The sequence below is a fragment of the Pristis pectinata genome, chromosome 3 (assembly GCF_009764475.1).
Source record: "Pristis pectinata isolate sPriPec2 chromosome 3, sPriPec2.1.pri, whole genome shotgun sequence".
NCBI classification, from domain to species: domain Eukaryota; kingdom Metazoa; phylum Chordata; class Chondrichthyes; order Rhinopristiformes; family Pristidae; genus Pristis; species Pristis pectinata.
The window spans coordinates 31,259,619-31,279,476 of NC_067407.1; the positions used below are offsets into that span (position 1 = coordinate 31,259,619).

A 19,858-nucleotide genomic window follows, 5' to 3' on the forward strand; every position below is an offset into this window, starting at 1 on the left:
CCCTCCAGTTCAACTCTACCATGCCGACCACGTTGCCTAATTGAGCGGGTCCTATTTGCCTGTATTTGGTCCACATCCGTTTAAACCTTTCCCATCCATGTACCTGTCCAAATGTCTTAAAAGTCATAATTGTACCCACTTCCACCTCTTCCTCTAATTGCTCTTTCCATACATGCACTGCCCTCTCTGAAGAAGTTATTCCTCGGGTTCCTTTTAAATCTTTTCCCACTCACTTCAAACTTATGCCCTCCTAGTTCTGGACTCCTCTACCCTATGGAAAAGACTATGGCTATTCACCTTGTCTATGCTGGTCACAATTTTATAAACCTCTTTAAGGTCACCCTTCAGCCTCCTTCCTTCCAGGGGAAAAAGTCCTAGCCTATTCAACCACTCCTCATAACTTAAACCTTCCAGTTCCGGTAATATACTTCTAAATCCTTTTGTACCCTTTCTAGTATAATGACATCGTTCCTATAGCAGGGCGACCAGAACTTGGGCATTACTCCAAATGTGGCCTTACCAAAGTCTTGTACAGCTGTATTGTGACGTCCCAACTCCTGTACTCAATATCCTGAGTGATTAAAGGCAAGCGTGCCGAACGCCTTCTTCACCACCCTGTATATGTGTGTTGCCACTTTCAAGGAACTATGTATCTGCAACCCTAGTTCTCTCTGTTCTACAACATTCCCCAGGGCCCTACCATTTACTGTGCAAGTCTTGCCATGGTTTGCCTTAAGAAAATGCAACACCTCACATTTATCTGAATCAAGCTCCATCTGCGATTCCTTGGCCCACTGGCCCAGTTGATCAAGATCCCGTTGTAATCTTAGATAACATTTTTCACTGTTCACTATACCACCAATTTTAGTGTCATCTGTAAATGGTTATGTGACTTGCATTCTCATCCATCCAAATCATAAATAAAAATGACAAACAACAGTGGACCCAGCACTGATCACTTTGGCACACCTCTGGCCAACGGGCCTCCATCTGAAAAACCACCCTTTGTCTCTTACCATCAAGCCAATTTTGTATTCAATTGGCCAGCATGCCTTGGATCCCATGTGATCTAACTTTCCAGACCAGCCTATCATGCAGTACCTTGTCAAAGGCCTTGCTGAAGTGCATGTAGATGATGTCTACTGCGCTGCCCTCATCTATCTTCTTGGTCACCTCTTCAAAAAGCTCTATCAAATTGAGCTTTCTGAAGCTCAATTTCAGCACGGTAGCATAGTGGTTAGCGCGATGTGTTACAGTGCCAGTGATTGGGGTTCGATTCCCGTCACTGTCTGTAAGGAGTTTGTACGTTTTCCTGTGTCTGCGTGGGTTTCCTCTGGGTGCTCTGGTTTCCTCCCACATTCCAAAGACACACGGGTAGGTTAATATGGGTTTAAAATGGGCAGCGCAGACTCGTTGGGCCAGAAGGGCCTGTTACCACGCTGTAAATAAAATTTAAAAAATTAAAAAAAAATTCGTGAGACACACAATTTCCCATGCCATGCTGACTATTCCTAATCAGTCCTTGCCTTTCCAAATGCATGTAGATTCTGTCTCTCAGAATCTCCTCCAATAACTTCGACCCACAGGTCTGCAGTTCCCAGGCTTTTCTTTGCAGTCTTTCTTAAATAAAGGCGCAACATTTAGCTGCCTTTCAAGCACTTCGTCCGATGTAAAAGTCGGATATAGTTACTACGTTTAAGAGACTTTTAGATAGGCACTTCAGTAGGTGAGGAATAGAAGGGTACGGACCTACTGTGGGCAAATGGAATTTGTGTAGATGTGTAAAAAGATCGATATGGATGGGATGGCCACAAGGTCCATCTCTATGCTGTATGGCTTTGTTAGAATTACTCTGACAAAGGGTCTTTTGATCTATGTTAATATGTTTCTCTTTCCACAACTGCTGCCTTTAACCTGTAGAGTGGTTTCAGAATTTTCCATTATTTTTGAGAGGTTGGTGTTTGATGAGAAAAGGATATAGTGGAACTGAGAAATAAAAAAGAGAGTTAAGGGAGGGGGTGAGAAAGATTGGTAGGTGAGAGAGTGGTGGGGGATGAGAGAGGGAGCATGAGGGAAAACAATGAGAAGAGAGAAACTTGTGCAGCAAAGGAAAATAGTAGAGGAGGGGTGAAAATGAAAGGATGGGGCTAGGAATGTGAAAGTGATGAAACAAATTGTGGCATCTCTTTCTCACTCTTTCCCCCAATCCCTACCCCACCTTGACATGCCATATTTATTTCTGACTTTTTTTCCTCTCTTCCCTCCAGACCAGGTCTGTCCATTTGGCTCCTCTTGGAGTTTTTCTGTGCAAAACTCTTTAGTATATGTCCACTCCCATGCCTTGATATGTAAAGTCTGTGGTACTTCCCAACTCTGTTACTCTCTTGTGACTGACTAAACTCAGCTATACAGAAGCAGTAATTGGGAGATAAAAAAGGATTTCATTTAACATAGATCTTCTGGAAAGAATCTAGAATCATCTCCCAACACAATGCTTTATACTTTTTAAACACAAAGATAACAAATAACGATTAACTACAGTTTCAATGGCTATAATCACCTACCTTAATATTTTGAACATAGACAGGTAACTTTGCAGAATTACATAATTTACAATGGTAGCACATCCCAACTAGCAGAACTTCTTTGAATATTCAACACTGGTGGCTGGTCCCAAATGCTTCTCAGCACAAACTCCAGAACTCAAAGTATACCTGTCGTGATGAAGGGTCTCGACCTGAAATGTTGACTGTCCATTTCCCTCCTTCGATACTGCCTGCCCTGCTGAGTTCCTCCAGCATTTTGTGTGTTGCTCCAAATTTCCAGCATCTGCGGTCTCTTGTGCCCCCAAAATATACCTCCCTTGTTACAGTGAGGGATGTCTTCCTGAATATACAACTAGCCAGAATATTAAGTGAACTGCACATTGAGTGGCAGGGATAGGCCTTTAATGATGTGTTAATATAGGAGATGGCTGTTTAACACATTCCCTGATCTCATCCTCAAGTTTTGAATGACCACCAATTAACATGAACATTCATCTACTGTCTTCCCCTGCATAGTTCCAATGGGGCATAATCAGAATGTCCCCACACCCAATGATTGGTTTCAATATCCTTAAAGTATCAGTTGAAGTTAAATTGTGAACAGGTTTTTATTTCCTGAAGACTGGTTCTCATTTTAATTAATATCCACTATCCATGATTTCATAATTCCAGAATAATCCATAACACTATCCATGGACTACAGTTAAGGATGCAAATTTTATGGTTTGCTCTGCAAACTTTTGAAACATTTTGGGGAAGCAAGTTATCCCATACTCTGTACTGCTTGCAAAAAGAGCAGTTCTTGGTCACATGGAAAGATGCTAGTTTATGCGTAGTTAGGGGTACTTCACAAATTGTTTCCTTAAAATTCAAGTCCCTAAAGTGGGGACTGACTTGCACAGAATTGCAACTTATGTACTGAATATTTTTTAGTAGTTTTATGATAGAGTTCATCTGAATGGAATTTTTCTTAAGGACATTGAGTTAAGTACATCTCATTGTTGCAGTAGTTCTTAGTTTCACTTTTGTAACTTAATATTGGTTGCTAGTTTCTTACAAAAAATGGTTGCACAAACAATTCAGAATCTGAAAAAATTATCAATATGCCACACCTTTGTTCCCAGCAATTTGTCTGTGCACTAAGCCCTTGTTATCCACTGACTGATCTGTCCACTTATAAGGTCACTTGTCTATTACTGGGAGTGTTAGTTAGTGTAACATGCTTCTTAAGAATCGAGCCCTGCGATGTCTGTTGAATCCTGTTTGCCATGAGATGGATTGCATTTGATGTGCTGACACAAGAACATGATAAAAGGAGCAGGAGTAGGTGACTCAGCTCCTTGAGCCTGCCATGCCGTTCAATATAATCATGGCTGATCTATACTGGCCTCAACTCCTCTTCTGTGCCAGTTCCTTCACCTCAAACGTCTAATGATCTGGTTTCCACAACCCTCTGGGATAGAGAATTCTAGAAATTCACCACCTTCTGTGAGAAGAAATTTCTGTGTACCTCCATTTTGAATGACCTGCCACTTGTAACTCTATCCACTTGTTTGAGACTTTATCACCAGTAAAAACACCTCAACATCTAGCCTGTAATTTCTTCCCTTTCCCCCAACCCTCCCTCCCTCCCCCCCCCCACCCTGCATCAATAAAGTAACCCCTCATTTTTCTAAACTCCAGATACAGACCCAACCTGTTTATCCTCCCTTGATAGGACAATCCCCTCATCCCAAGAATTAGCTGGTGAATCTCAGCTGGTGAATCTCTTTTGGACTGCCTCCAATGCTGCCATATCCTTTTTTAGATGGTCCAGAACTGTATGCAGTACTCCAGGTGTGGCCTCGCAATTGTAACAAAACCTCCCTATTTCTAAACTCTAACCTCTTTGTAATGAAGGTCAATGTATCACTTACCCTCTTAACTACTTTCTGCACCTTAGTTCATGCGAAATATCAATAGTCAATGTGCGGATGGAGCCAGGGTGCAGGCTGGGTGTGCAGCTCGAGCTGAAGCCGGGGATGGGAACACAGGGAGTCAGGAGTGTGGGTAATTGAAAGTGCTTATTTTCTGGTTTGTTACCAAGTAAAACATTGTATGTATGTCTGTGTGGTTTATTGCTGTAGCTGGCTACTGAAATTTTCCCATGGATACACAAATGGCATCCCATTTTTGTCCAATTTGAAACACATCATAATGGTTTTCCTCAAGTAGCTGGTTACTTTAAAGGCCATCTTCATTCTGTGTTGACAGAAATTGACAAATATTGGGCTGGAATATGGGCAAGTGATTTCCAATTGAATCCCGCCCTTCATCTGCCAGAAGAGAATAAATACATAGGTGAGTCATGTTTTTCTATTAAGTTGCCTTTAGTTTTACGGCTAACTAAAATTACAAAATAAGATCTTAAATTTTGAGACAGCAAACATTAACCTTTCAGAGCCAACAGTAAAAATAATGGTTTCCTTTTTTCCAGCAACTGATTTTACACTGAAGAATTCTGATTGTACAGATACCATGTATCCAGTGAAAATTTTAGATAATAAGAGTGGATGCTTATGGTACAAAAAGGATACTAAGTTTCAAATTCCTAAAGGTAAGTTACCTTGTGCTTTTTTTCCCCTTAATCTGCATTAAGTAAGAGGTGCAGCAACAATTTTGTGCTGGTGGGAAAGTCTAGAACTTAAGACTGCGATGTGGTGGATGTGGCCTCCTCTACATTGGCGAGACCAAGGGTAGACTAGGTGACCATTTTGCAGAGGACCTGCACTCTGCAATGGCTGGTTGCATGCCTTTTCAACTCCCCTTCTCATTCCCACACTGACCTCAGCTGCCTTCAGTGCTGTGGTGAGGCCAACGTACTACAGCACCTCATATTCCACTTGGATAGATGACAGCTCAATGATATGAACACTGAATTTTCAAATTTAGGTAGTCCACTCTCTCTGTGTTCCTTTCCCAGTCCACCCAGGATCTCAATTCCCTCCCACCTCATTACCAAGACATCCTCCTCCCCCACTTTGTTCCATCTGCTCATCGTCTCTTTCTTATCTGGTCCCAACTATCACCAGCTTCTATCTCCACCCTTCCCCTTCCCTTCCATGTGTCTATTTTTTTTCTTGTAGTTCTTTTTTTTATCTATCACCTATCAACCTTTGTCAACACTTGTCCTTCCCCGTCTGGCTCTATCTGCCCATCATTCATTCTACCAATGCCCCCACCCCGACTCAGTTCCACCTATCACCTACCAGCCTCTGTCACACCCTTCCCTCTTACTCTTATATACTGGCTATCGTTTGTCTACACTCTCTGACTTGATGGAAGATCTTGACTCAAAACATCAACCATCCCTTTGCCTCCACAGTTGCTGCTTGACCCTCATGCTGAGTTCTTTGTGCAGGTTTTTATTTGCTCCAGATTCCAGCATGTCTCCTGTCTTTTGTCCCTGCAGTGCGGGTGTCTTCAGGAATTCTCCTACTTGTGTATCATGTGTAATCTTGTAAAATTAGTTATTTATTTGATTTTCATAAAAATTGATTTTAAATTTGTAATCTTATTGGTAAAACCTATTTAAATGGAGGATAAATATTGTTCAATACTTTTAGTTTTTTTATATATATCTGGGTATTAGTAATGCTTGTTTACAGCAAATTAGTGAATGTATTATTGCTTTTTATGATTTCATAAATTGTTACCTTATAGGTTACATCCGATTCCACTTGATATCGCCTCACATTCATAAGTCTGCAGAAAAGTAAGAGTTTAACTAATCAGTATAAATATACACAACTTGTAAAGGAATAAGAGTGACCAATAAAAACTGTCATAAATGCATCACAAATTTAGATCATGTAGGGTGTAGAATGATGGATATATTGTAATAAAATAATTGAGAATATAATTAAATATCAATTAAAAGTAAATATGAAATTGTGTTTATATTTAGCAGAGAAGATTAATAAAGAGTTAGTATTACAACTGGACATTTTTAAATGTGTAATAAAGTCTGGGGGAGAAAAGCATCATATTGCTGCTGCTTATACTAGCTAGTAGTGCCAGCTTCTGAGGACAGCTGAGGGAGCAGGTGAGCTCCAGGAAACCATATGCAGATGCAAGCTGTTCCAGTTTTGTTATTGACTCAGGAATACATTGACTATTTCTATCTGCTAGATCGGTCCTAAAGATTCAAGGCTGCTCATGCCACCTTACCTCTATTATCATCCACTGCTTTCCCTGTGTGTGAAAACAAGTTAATGGATTTATATTACTTGCTCAAGAAGCCAATTTGAAGAGGTTATGAATAGAAGTAACTGTAGTTGTTTAGTGTATTTTGTGGATTGTGCAGTTCAATTTAATTATACACATCCCTTTACTTTCCTCTAGCTTGGTGCTGTTTGACTTGTTTGTAAATATTGTAGCTCACAACTTAGCTGAACCGGCATATGAAGCTGATGTTGCTCAGCTGGAGTATAAACTAGTGGCTGAAGAGCATGGATTAGTCATCAAAGTGAAAGGATTTAACCACAAACTTGGGGTATGTAGTTCTCAATCTGAATTCCATTATTAATTGTTTTGTATAGTTAACTAAAAACTGTTTCTCACTCAGCTGTAGTTCTTTATTCCTGATGGTGAAGGTGCATGAGAATTGAAAAGCAATTTGATATTTTAGTGACGATATCGTTTATGTGAATATACAGGCTGCGCCATGTTACGGCCATTCAACTTACAGGAATTCACCTTTACGGAATTCACAAGTCATGACACAAATATATGAGAGATGCAATAAAATTCATTCCTATGGAATTTGTGTGGTGGGGGGGAGGAGCGGTGGGTGGTGGGTTGGCAGTTGCAGTCGATTCCCTCCTTTGCCACACCCTCTCCGGTCCGAAGACGTGAACAGGCATCTCAGAGTGCAGTGCTGCCGTGCTCTTCACCTGTGAGGTATTTTCTCTGACGAGTTGCATTGTGGGGAGCCGCGGTAGTCATGGGTCCTTAAAGTAATCCCTCGGCCTCTGCTTCCACTGTCACTGCACTTCAACCCATTGTGCCCTTGAACTCCTTCTACACCATCTTTACGCTGTGATCTCCGATCCTCAAATTTTATCCCTTTCCCTGATACCCGCACTTGCCAGACCCTTTCCTAGTTGACAAGCCTGTACATCAGAGAAAATGCCTCACAGCTGAAGAGCACAGCAGCACTGTACTCTGAGATGTCTGTTCACATCTCCTCGGGTGGAGAGAGTGTAACAAAGAAGGGACTTGACTGTGACTGCCAATCCATTTGATGATGTGACGTCATATCCAAATCTGCAGTATTGAGTGACGTCGTGTTGGAATGCATCTCCGTTTATAACATGGGATTCAATGGGAAAAGGAGTTTTGCTTTACAGGAAATCTCTACGGATGGTTCTTCTAGGACCACAACCCTTCTGTAACATGGGAGTGGGGGTCACCTGTATGTTTCTTAATGTCTTATGAAACTTCACTGCTTTTATCTATTCTTCAGATGACTATTTCAGTGTTTTTTGATATTTCCCCCATTATTGCTGGGTCGAAATCCTGGAACACCTTACCTAGCAGTATCGTCAGTGTACTTTCACCAGAAAGACTGCAGTACTTCAAGATGATGGCTCACCAGCACTGCCTTTAGGGCATTTGAGGATAGATGATAAATACCAGCCATACCAGCAACGTTCACACTTGAAAAAGGACCCTTTTTTCCTCTTCTGTGTTTGGTCTGTTTATTCCAGCTAAACTTGCTTACATATTAATCATTCTCTTCCATGGTCTCAAATGCACTCCCTTACCACCACTACCCTCCCCCATCCCTTTAAAAGAGGCACGGGAAATAGTGACTTGGATTTTGAAAGCTAAAGGATGTGAGCAGTTTGATAGGCTTGAGAACCAAGCAATGATATGGGGTTAGTTATGACACAATGAACGTGGGCAATGAAGACTGGAATCTTGACCTTGGTTGCTAGGGCCTGAGTTCCAATTTGAGTTTGGATGGCAATCGTCCTGCATGGGAAGGGGATTTAATGGAGTGTTGTACAATTTCTGGCGTTAAACTAAGGAAGAGAATGATATAAACAAATTGTGAACAAAGTAGAACTTGCTTTGTGAAAAGCCTTCATGACAAATGGTGAAAATTCCAGAAGTGGATAATACCATAAGACATTAAGTGCAAAAGTACAAATTGCAGACCAGTATGCAATATTTGCAAAATTCTACAGCTAAATCATTTAAGTAACTTCTTCATATCTGCAGCTTCTGTTTCAACTCATCATTGATCATCTGGCTGACTTTGCAACCACTCCAGATGTATTTGGAATGATTGTGGAACAATTAAAAAAGAGTTACTTCAATGTTCTAATCAAACCTGAGAAACTGGGAAAGTAAGTAAAGAATTCATCAAGATTTTATTGATGCTCTAATTATAAATGCAAGTCATTTTGAGAGTTTGGCACATGTGATGTCTTTTAACACTCCGTGTTTTGATCCCATCTGCTGGAAGATCATTATTGTATCTGATAAGTTTTGCTCCACTCTTATTTAAGGAACATGAATATTGTTGCCAGGGCCATCATTTCATTGCCACACATATGTCCTTGAAAAGGTATGGTGGCAACAGCTAAATGGGTTGTTAAACCATTTCGGAGGGTAGTTAAAATTCAATGTTCTATAGATAAAACTGAGTAAAGTTGGTTTATTTTTGTACGTTAGTGAACCAGATGGGTTTTTACAACAATCCGGTATTTTCATGATTGCCATTACTTTTGCTGGCTTTGTACTTCTGATAGATTAATTGATCATAATCTGTAATCTCGTGATTTATCATTTCTTTCATGCTACCATTACGATCAAGTCCAGGTTCAGTGATGAATGTGGCAGCACCTTAAGAGCAGTATGAGGCACAGCTAAAGTTGAAGTGCCAACCTGGTGAAGCTATATCAACAGATTTTATGCAGGGTGAACAGGTGAAGCAGCATGCTTCAAATACAAAAGACTAAACCCACAACCAATGGATCAAACTAAAGTTCTGCAGTCCTGCCACATCCAGTGGTGAATGGCGTTGAACAGTTAAGAAACTAAAGGAAGGAGGAGGTTCCATGAATATTCATATTCCTGTATATGGCAGAGCCTAGCACATGAATGCAAGAGAAGAGGCACATGAAACCATCAATTAGGCAAAAGTGGAAAAATGAAGGTAGATAATTATTCATGGTCAACTGAAGACCGCAGCATCATAGGAGCCATTTTACCGCAGCATCATAGGAGCCATTTTTCAGCCAGTTCATTTCAAGTGATAACAAGAAATTACAAAGAAAATTACATGCTGCAAAGCAGTCTGCCAAGTTCTTGACTGTAATCCTGAAGGCCTGTGCTCAGATTCATCCACACCTTTAGTCAAGCAACACTGCATTTGCTCAACAGTGTGGCAAACAGTTGAGCTATGTTCAGTCCATACAAAGCAACACAAATCTAATGCAGCCATATACCATCTCATCACTCCACTGCCTATAGGTGCAAGGTGTTATTGACAACACTATCAAGTTAAAGTTATTCAGCAGTAATGTAGTTGGTGATGTTCACTTTGACTTCTTACAGGACCACTTGGTTTCAGACCACATTAAAGCCTTGGTCTAAAAGAACTGAATGATTGCACTTGATGTCAAAGAGCATTTGACTGAGTATGGAACTAAGGAGCTGAATTAAATTGAAATGGAAATCAAAGGATAAACTCTCAACTGGCTGCAAAGTTAGCACAAAGGAAGATAGTTGTGGTGGTTTTAAAGCACATATATCAGCCCCAGGTTATCTCGTGTGTCTGAAGGCAATATTTTATCAATGATCTTCCTTTCATCGTAAGGTCAGAAGTAAATATTCACTGATGACTGCAGTATGTTCCATTCCACTCAGAGCTGCTTAGATCAGACGGCAGTGGACCTGGACAACCCTCAGGCTTGAGCTGACGACGCAAGTGACATTTGTTCCGGACAAGTGCTATGCGATAACCATAAGAGAGATTTGACTTCTATGGCAATACTGCTGTTCAATCACTTGCTGTCAAAATCTTCAGGCTCCCCATTGACCAGAACCTTAACTAGACCAATCAGATAAACACTGCAGCTTTAAGAGAATGTTATAGGTTGGCAACTCTGGTGAGTGACTCAGTTCCTGATTCTCCAAAACATTCTCACCATCTTCAAGGGAATATTGTCCACTTGCTTAGATGAATACAGCTTCATTAACAATCAAGATGGAACTATGCTCATTTTACAAGAAGCAGCTTTTGTGAACAGCATCCTGTCCTCCATCTTTCACATTCAGTGCTCATAAATGGTAACCTCCCTCTACTCTCCCCAGTGTGTCAGCCATCTTCATTAAATATGGTGCTTAGGATTATACACAATATTCTAGCTGAGACCTAATGAGCAATATGTTAAGGATTTGGCATAATTTTTTTCCATTCAATGCCCTGATTCACAAAACTACATCCTGTATACTTGTGTGATTGTCCATTATATTCTGAATTAAATAGTATTTTTCTGTTTTCAATGAAGTTATGCCATTTGGGAGCACAACTACAGATATTTCTGCTGAGTGTGTCTTAAATAAAAAGTGCGACCTTACTTGCCCCCTGAACTGGTTTTTGGCACAGTACAGCAATTATTAGAAAGTGGCAGTTCAGTCAATCAAAAGAACAGCACAAGTTGCTCACTTCAAAGCTACAATGTAGAGAGAATTTTCAATGCCTTAAGATACATGTGAAAAGTTGCTTTCACTTAAATGATCTATAAATGATGCTTGCTTTTGAAATGGGTTAATTGAAATATCCAATATGTGCTGTTTAATGGTGAAGGTTTGTTTTTTTGTGAACTCATGCCTCTTTACTTTGACTATTTAATCTGCTAACTCTGTTCTGAATTGTAAATGAAAATTGGTATTGATTTATTATTGTCACTTGTACCAAGGTACAGTGAAAAACTTGTCTTGCGTACCGATCGTACAGGTCAATTCATTACACAGTGCAGTTACATTGGGTTAGTGCAGAGTGCCTTGAGGTAGTATAGGTATAAACAATAACAGTACAGAGTATTGACCACCTAACTTGGGTACTGCAGAGCTTCTGTGACACGAACTGGAAGACAAAAGGGTTGAGAAACTCAGATAAAATCACACCAGAACTTGTTTCATTTTAAACTGCAGATTTCAAGCACGTGCATCAGCAAGTAGACTTTCCATTGTGCTATCTTTTTGCAGAGACGTACGTTTATTGATTCTGGAACATGAACGGTGGTCTTTGATGCAGAAGTACCAGACCTTGATGAAAGGTGGAATCTCAATCGAAGCACTGATGTCATTTGTGAAGAACTTTAAGTCCCACCTTTTTGTAGAAGGACTAGTGCAAGGAAATTTCACAAGCAAAGTAAATGTTTTAGTGCGAAATAGTTAACCAGCAAAAGATAATTTCTATTGACAGTGAACATTTCTCAGAAAGTAGCAAAAATGTAAATGATGTCGAGGGAGGGTGCAGAAACTTTATTCTTATTATTCTGGATAATGTAAAAGCTGGGGAAACCCATGTGGTCACATGCAAGCTACACACAGATGACAAGGTATCTGGATTGAACTGGGTCACTGGAGCTGTGTGGCAACAGCATGTAACTGCTTTTGCATGGTACTGCTTTTGCATGGTACTGCTTCTGCATGTCAAATTTGTCAAGTTTCATCAATACCCCTGAATGTCTCTGAAACAACTAAAAATGAAATCATTAAGATTTAAAAATTATTTTTTAAAATCACCTAATTTTAAAACACATTTACACTAATATTTGCAAAAAAATGCAATCTCTCTTATTCTTATGATACTTTGTCACAGCTGTAAAAAAAAATCTCAATTTAGGTAAATTAATTTGTAGATGCTGCATCAGGTCTAATCTGACAGTGAATCTACTCAGATTTTCCAATTTAAATGATGGAGAATTCCAGCAAGTCTGCATGAAATCTAGTGGCGTGGATTTGTCAGCAAGAACCTCAACAAATTTGTGGCTTCTGTTTTTGACTATGAAAGCATCAAAGCCCTGAACTTGCTGGCGCATACACAACTTCTTTTTGCTGCAGAACTGCCAGGAAAGCTCAGGTCATTGTCATGCAGATAGATTTTGTTTCTAGTGCCCTTTAAGACCAGAACTTGCATGTTATTTGTCAAATTTGTACTGTGTTCATGGCACCAGTCATATCGAGTTGTTTTGTTTTTCATTTCTTCTTACCAAATTGTTATTTTACTTTTCACCTGATTTGACACAATTATCGATTTTCCATCATCCTGGTCTTCTGCTAAAGATGTTTAAAAATCTATTCTTGTCCCCTTTACTTCCTCACCCTACACACTGCCCTTGGCAATATCATCTACATATTTGTGGGCAACTCTACATGAATAATAATTGCACTCTGCCTTTCTTTCTCCCCCCACCCCCCTCTCCCCCGTCAAGCTGTCCAGTGCCCCTGTGCTCCTGTATTGAATTGCAGTTTACTTCACCTAAATGTTGAGAAAATTCAACCCCTTCATAAAATTCAACTCATTGAAACTGCTGCTCCAAGGCTTGCTTACTCATTGTTTATCTCACTGATTTCCTAGACTTAGAATACTTCAGTTTTAATCCATTTTTTTTATTTTGTTAACTCACCCAAGAACTTGCCCTTCACTATCTTTGTAACTCCTACAATGCCACCAATGCTCTTCTCATTTATCTCACTCCAAGATTATGTACGTTCCCCGATCTGCCTCATACATAGGGGGATGTACATAATCTTCGACCATAACTCCCACAGTTTGGAATTCCCACCTACATCCATCCAGCATTACTACTTTTGTAGAAATCCTTTTATATATACATGATACTGGGAAGAAAACTTCTGGGACTTAACTAGTTAATTTATAAGTGCATTCTGGTAGGGGAAATTTAAGATGTAGGCATGTTTTGTTTGTGTAGTTTATTCATTTTAAGCAAATTTTATTTGTTACTTATGAAAAAAATGAGTTTTAGCATGAAACTAATGATTCTTTTAATCTCTTCCAAGGAGTCTGTTGAATTTCTAAATTATATTGTGAAGTAAGTAATTTGTTCCTTCTCCTTATCACATGAAGCTTTTAGTTTGGGAAATTCATATGATTTATTGATGAATTCTAATTTAAAAAAATGATATCCTCCTTGGTAAACAAAATACAATTTTCTGAAAAGCCCTTAAATACCATTTAAATTGCCTTCATGCTACATCATTTTAAAATGGTAACATGGTTACTGTGCTTTTATTTGTTGTATAAGAAATATGTTAATTGCATTTCAGGAAGCTGCAGTGCAAGCCACTTGTGAAGAACATACCTGTCCAGTTCAGGGTTGTGGAATTACCTAATAAGCCACATGTGTGCAAAATAAAGTCTCTAAACAGAAATGATGCCAATTCAGAGGTCACTGTTTATTATCAGGTGAGACGCTAACAGCAATATATTCATTTTTCACCCAATTTTAGCTATTTTCAACCATTTCTCTCTCATTGATACAGACTCAGTGGGCTGAAGGGCCTGTTTCTGTGCTGTATGACTCTATAACTCCTAATCTTTAGTGTTCTCTCAACCTGTCTGAGATAGCAAATACACTTAGTTGAAAATCATAAATTATATTTTGTCCCAATACTTAATGTAACAGAGTCAGAAGGATTAATATTTTTGTTCTGACCATCAAAGCAGTAGTGCTTACAGCCAAATTGCCCATGATAATCCTTTTGAGTTTTTTTAGAACTTGAATTTTTGCAGAGAATATTTCTAATGTCAGCATATTTTTTTTTAACAATCTAAAATTATCTATTTGCCTGGATAATATACTGCATAAAAATATAAGCGTAATTTATATTACGTGATTGCGCAGGCTTTTAATGTTGTTGCTTGTCTTAATTTGGCTGTTAACAAGTGAAAGGTTTTTTAAGAATAAATAGTTAACTTTAATGTCTTGCTTTTCAGTCAGGTTGTCACAAAGTAAGGGAAAATGCCCTAATGGAACTACTTGTTGTAAGTAAATCATACACAGAAATCCATATTCAAGTTTAGTAATTTTAAAATTTGAAAAAGACTAATTGTTGAAAGAGGGCCTTTGGAATTTTAAGTCTCATTGAATGTTTTTCAGTTTTGCATGTCATTTTTGATAGTATGTGCAAATTTAAGAAGGTTTGTGTTACTTTAGGTCTTGTAGAAATTATAGCACAGTTGTAATTCATTTGGTATTTTGTGCATATCTTACAACTCGATCACAACTCTCTATTCTCACATTTCCTGACTATTTATACTTGCCACTTTCCAGTTATAAGTTTTGTTAAGAGATCTGTTTCAGTAGACACATGGTTAAAATGTATTCCATGTTCTAATGGCTGAAAAATCTACTAACTTCCCCTTTTGCTCCATTCATAACTGTAGAATCTTTTCATTGTTGAAGTTAGTCATTTAAATATGCTTATTTTTCCATACATTAGCTTGAGCAAAAGAACGATTTTGCTACTGATATGCTCGCCATTCACCTACAATTCGCACGGTGCAGACCTCCCAAGGGGCAAAGTTGCATGAATCCACCCCCATCTTCAATGGTACAGTTGTGCTGATAGGGCCTTCCCATAAATTCTGTTTAAAAAGGGGGCAAACCTTGGCAGGGAAAATGTTGAAAAATTCTTCAACAACTGGCTAAGCTAGATGTCAAAACTGTCAGAACACTAAATGTGTTTGAATGTTTCTGACACATTTTAGTATCAAGGGTTGCACTTGCTTAGATTTATACTGGTGTGTCAGAGAAGGCCATTTGGCTTCTGGTGCCTTCTCAGCCATTCAATAAGGTCATGGCTGACCTTTTACCTGTGTGCCTCTTCCCAGTTCTAATCTCTTATCACTCGATTTCCTTAATCTCTAAAAAAAAAATTCTACCAATCGGTCTTGAATGTACTCAGTAGCCGAGTCTCCACAGCTCTCTTTATTTGTAAATTTCAAAGATTCGCTACGCTCTGTGTGAAGAAATTTCTCATCTGTCCTGAAAGGCTGTAGACCATGACGTGGTTCTCGACAGCCCATCTAGGGGAAACATGAACTTCACATCTGCCCTGTCAAGCTCCTAAGAAATATGTACATTTCAATGAGATCACTCTAATTTTTGTGATGGGGGGAGAGCTCTAGTCTGCTCCTTGTATGACAAATGTACTGTCTCCATAATCAAACTGGTGAAACTTTGCTACAATCCTGCTACCACAAGATTATCTATTCTTTGATGGGAGGACAGATTTGTGAACAGTGTTGAAGATGTGCTCCCATCAGAGCTCTATATAATTAGAGCAAGACATCTCTACTGTTGTGTTCAAGTCTCCTAGCTTACTTTTTTGCCTTCAGAATTGCTTGCTAACAATTTTAGGTAGTTCATATTAAAAGACATTGCTCTCCCTAAATACAAGCACCTTCTATTCTCTCATCATTTAAAAAGTACAGGGCTCCCTGGGTGATGTAAGGGTTCCATTCCTGAGAACTGTGTCTGTAAACTAATTTCTCCATAAGTCAAATGTCCATTTTCTATAGCTATCCATATTATATCACTCTACATACACGTGCTGTAATGCTTTCATTTTATTGAATAATTACCTTAACAGTATCTAAACTAATGGAATGTATACTGTACCCAATCATTAATGGATGCTATCAAACATTTTGTTATTGTTATTACTAGCTTTAAAAATGTATGGGAGAATTTGCGGATTTTCGTAAATCAGTTCATTTGTAAGCCAGGGAGCCCCTATACTCTGCACTTCTATTTTTTTTCACTGAAGTGGATAACAATGCATTTTTCCACATTTTGTTTCATCTGCCATGTTCTTAACCTGTTTATATCCCTCTTGAAGCTCGCACTCTCCTGAGAGCCCTCACTACCACCTAGCTTAATATCATCTTCACACTTAGATAAATTATACTTGATTCCCCTCATTGATACCGAGATAGGTTGTGGACAGCAGTGCCTCTGCAGCACCCCACTTATCAAAACCTCCCAACCCAAAAAATACCCATTTTCCTACTCACTAACTATTACCCAACCTTCAGAGCACATTGGTGTATTATCCCCAATACCTCGCATTTTACTTTTGTTTAGTTATCTCTTGTGTGGCTCCTTATCCAAGGACTTCTGAAAGTCCATTTGCACTACATTAGCGGGCTTGCCCTCATCTATTCTGCTAGCTACATTCTCAGAAAATTAGAACATAGAACAATACAGCACAGGAACAGGCCCTTCAGTCCATAATGTTATGCTGAACTAATTAAGCTAGTAATTAAAAGCTGCCTAAACTACTCCCTTCTGCCTACACAAGTCCATATCCCTCCATTCTCTGCATATTCACATGCCTATCTAGGAGCCTCTTAAACGTCTCCATTGTATTTGTCTTCGCTACCACCCCAGCACTGCATTCAAGGCACCCACTTACTGTGTTTAAAAAAAACTTGCACCGCACATCTCCTTTGAACTTGCCCCCTCTCACCTTAAATGCATGCCCTCTAGATCCTAAAGGTTTGTCAAACATAATTTCCCTTTTAATCGATGATAACTCTGCCCAATCTTGAATTTATTTCCAAACTTGCATGTTACCATTTCCTTCATAAAAGGTTCCTGAACCTTCCTTGCTGTTGAAGTCTTGATAACTTACCTAACGTTCCCTGTTTTTCTCCCACCCTCCTGTCTTAAATTGTGGGGTTACATTTGCAGTCTTCAAATCTGTGGGAACTGTCTTGAAACTGTGGAATTTTGGAAGATAACAACCAATGTGTACATCATCTCTTCTAAAACTCCCCGAACGATTTTTTTTACCCCTTTTCTGTTGCATGTTATAACTAAAACAAAATCCCTGTAAGGGGGATGCTACTTTAGACTGTACAGAGGAAAATACTTTTTTTTGCTGAGATAGTTTTGATCCTCGATTTCAGATGCACATGGAAGAACCTTGCTTTGATTTTCTGAGAACGAAAGAAACACTTGGGTAACTATTTTTATCCTCCTTTTTAATGATGTGTATTGTTCAAGGCCCTAGTCAGTAATATCCTTCTTGATAATCAAGTGAAATAAAGGCCACGGTGTCATTAAGGTTGAAAAGAGTAATTGAATGACATTGCGTTCTGGATTTAAAAGGGGGTAAAAAGTAAAGACGGGATGGAGTTCAACACCATAGAATAGGAGGTAATGTAATTCATCTTGATTTTAAAACACTAAGTATATTAAAGGGGAAAGTTCAGTGAAGTACTGATCACGATTGTAGAAAACAAGTCTAAATCCTGTCCTGACAAGAAAGATGCATTTCTAGATTTAACTTAGAAAGATTTGAGTAGGTTTGTTGAGGTGGAATGTTTAGCAAAAAGAAAATTGATCCTTGTAATAACTGTCAGAGTTCTGAAATGGGAGTTTCATTTTGATCAGAGTTGAAGAAGGTCTGTAGAATAAATAATGTGTTTTTTTGTGGTTCCTGGGCTGTTGCCTATTTCTCTACCGGAGATGGTTTTCTTGTCACTGGTTCTTTATTGGAAGGACCAGTGAGATTTCAATGAGCTCTTTATCTAAAAATAGAACCACAGAACCTGTTTTAGTTTATTAAAACAAAACATTATGAATGTGTGTCCCAGCTCCATATTTATGAGTGGATACCAAATGTGTATAGTGTAGATTATAATGAACACAGCAAAGTGAAATATTTAGAGAAAATGAATAAGGGAAAACAAGAGTCAAATTGTGGTTGGGGGGGTGGGGGAAGAAGTAGTATAACTTTTTTATAATGTGTTGTAATATTGCACTAGTTCAGAAGTGTGTTGGTTAATAACTGGACACCAAAAGTCTTTCATCTCTGTACCTTGTAGTACATACAGGAGATGTTGGCTCATTGGATCTGATAATTAACTTGTCAAATGTTTTTCAAATTAATTCAAGTTTGCCCCTACTGCCAGAATTTGTTCACTAGTTTCATTGTGAGATCTTCAACTTGTGTTCAAAATACACTGCATTGCTAAAGTCTCAAATCTGTGGTTGTAATCAAATAAAATTTATCTTAGTGAATCAACTTCAGTCAAAACTAAATAATGACATGAGTTGCTTGGAGAGACTCTTGATGTTTGTTTTAAAAAAAAATTAAAAGCTAACCATACATTCCATAAATACTCATCACTTGTAATAAAGTGTAATATGCAGTTTATAAATTTGAAATATTGGCTTCCTTTATATAGTTTTATATTCTGTACTTCAGGTACCATGTGTATCCTTCCAGCCGAAATACATCTGGAATCTTGGGATTCTCTATCACAGTGGAAACACAGGCAACAAAATTTAAGTGAGTTCTGTTTACTGTTTATTCTGTTTATCAAATCTTTGGGGTGGGCAGAGTGAAGGGTACAGCAACTAGTTTTGGAGATTACAGAACTGTACTGATTGATTGTTAATCTGGTGCAAGGTTTACTTCACCCATTACCAAAAGGGTTGCTGTTCTTCCACCCTCCATACTCAACTGTAAATTTCAATTTGGATAGACACCTCATTTCTTCAATCAGTATTTTTTTTTGCATTCTGGATACCTTTCTAACTTCTGTCCAGTTTTTGTGTTCCTTCAGATTTTTTTTTCACGTTTTAAAATTCCAGTGGGTGATCAATTAAAGCAAGCTCAGAGTAAAGAAAAGCAACTGATTCCACTGGACATAAGTAAGCAAACAAAAAGGTACTAGACGAGATTTATATAAGCTATGTAGCACAAGGAACCAATCTACTTTATACATTTTTCTTTTGTCCACGCAGTGTATTGTGTCACCCTGATTTACTGCTGAGAGGATGATTAAGCAATCGTCTCAAACGCCTCTTCATTTTTGCAATTGCTTGTAATGGATTTGAATTATTGTCCTTGTTCTTTATTTTTTTGTGTGGATAACCATCTGACTCATGCCTGTGATAGCTGGGCTGAGATCGTGTAGTAAATCTTCAACCTTATTCTGCCATTGCTCATGTTGGTAATATCATTGCACAATACTTATGTTTCCATACGTTAACTGGATGTTGGCATCAAGTTTTCCAGGGCAGGTAGAACACAGCTAAAATTAGATTAAAATGGTTATTACTCTGCTCAGCAATTTGTCTAAATCTCAACTTCAGAATAACACTCAACTCCTCCAACATGAAATTTTCCTACACCCTGAAATTGAATTTTATTTCAACACTATGTCAGACAAAAGATAAAGGTTATTAGACTGGTAATCCAGATAGCTA

The 19,858-nt window shown here is 38.6% G+C and overlaps 1 protein-coding gene across 2 annotated transcripts in view; it reads left to right on the forward strand.

Moving 5' to 3' along the window:
* Positions 1-19,858, forward strand: part of nrd1a (nardilysin a (N-arginine dibasic convertase)) — a 65,955-nt gene that overhangs the window by 32,982 nt on the left and 13,115 nt on the right. For both annotated transcript variants that reach the window (XM_052013136.1, XM_052013137.1), the window contains exons 17-27: positions 4,800-4,886; positions 5,023-5,142; positions 6,249-6,300; positions 6,930-7,080; positions 8,814-8,941; positions 11,811-11,976; positions 13,632-13,663; positions 13,899-14,037; positions 14,569-14,616; positions 17,548-17,600; positions 18,852-18,935. In XM_052013136.1, coding sequence (XP_051869096.1) covers positions 4,800-4,886; positions 5,023-5,142; positions 6,249-6,300; positions 6,930-7,080; positions 8,814-8,941; positions 11,811-11,976; positions 13,632-13,663; positions 13,899-14,037; positions 14,569-14,616; positions 17,548-17,600; positions 18,852-18,935 — 1,060 coding nt within the window. The remainder of the gene's footprint in view (positions 1-4,799; positions 4,887-5,022; positions 5,143-6,248; positions 6,301-6,929; positions 7,081-8,813; positions 8,942-11,810; positions 11,977-13,631; positions 13,664-13,898; positions 14,038-14,568; positions 14,617-17,547; positions 17,601-18,851; positions 18,936-19,858) is intronic.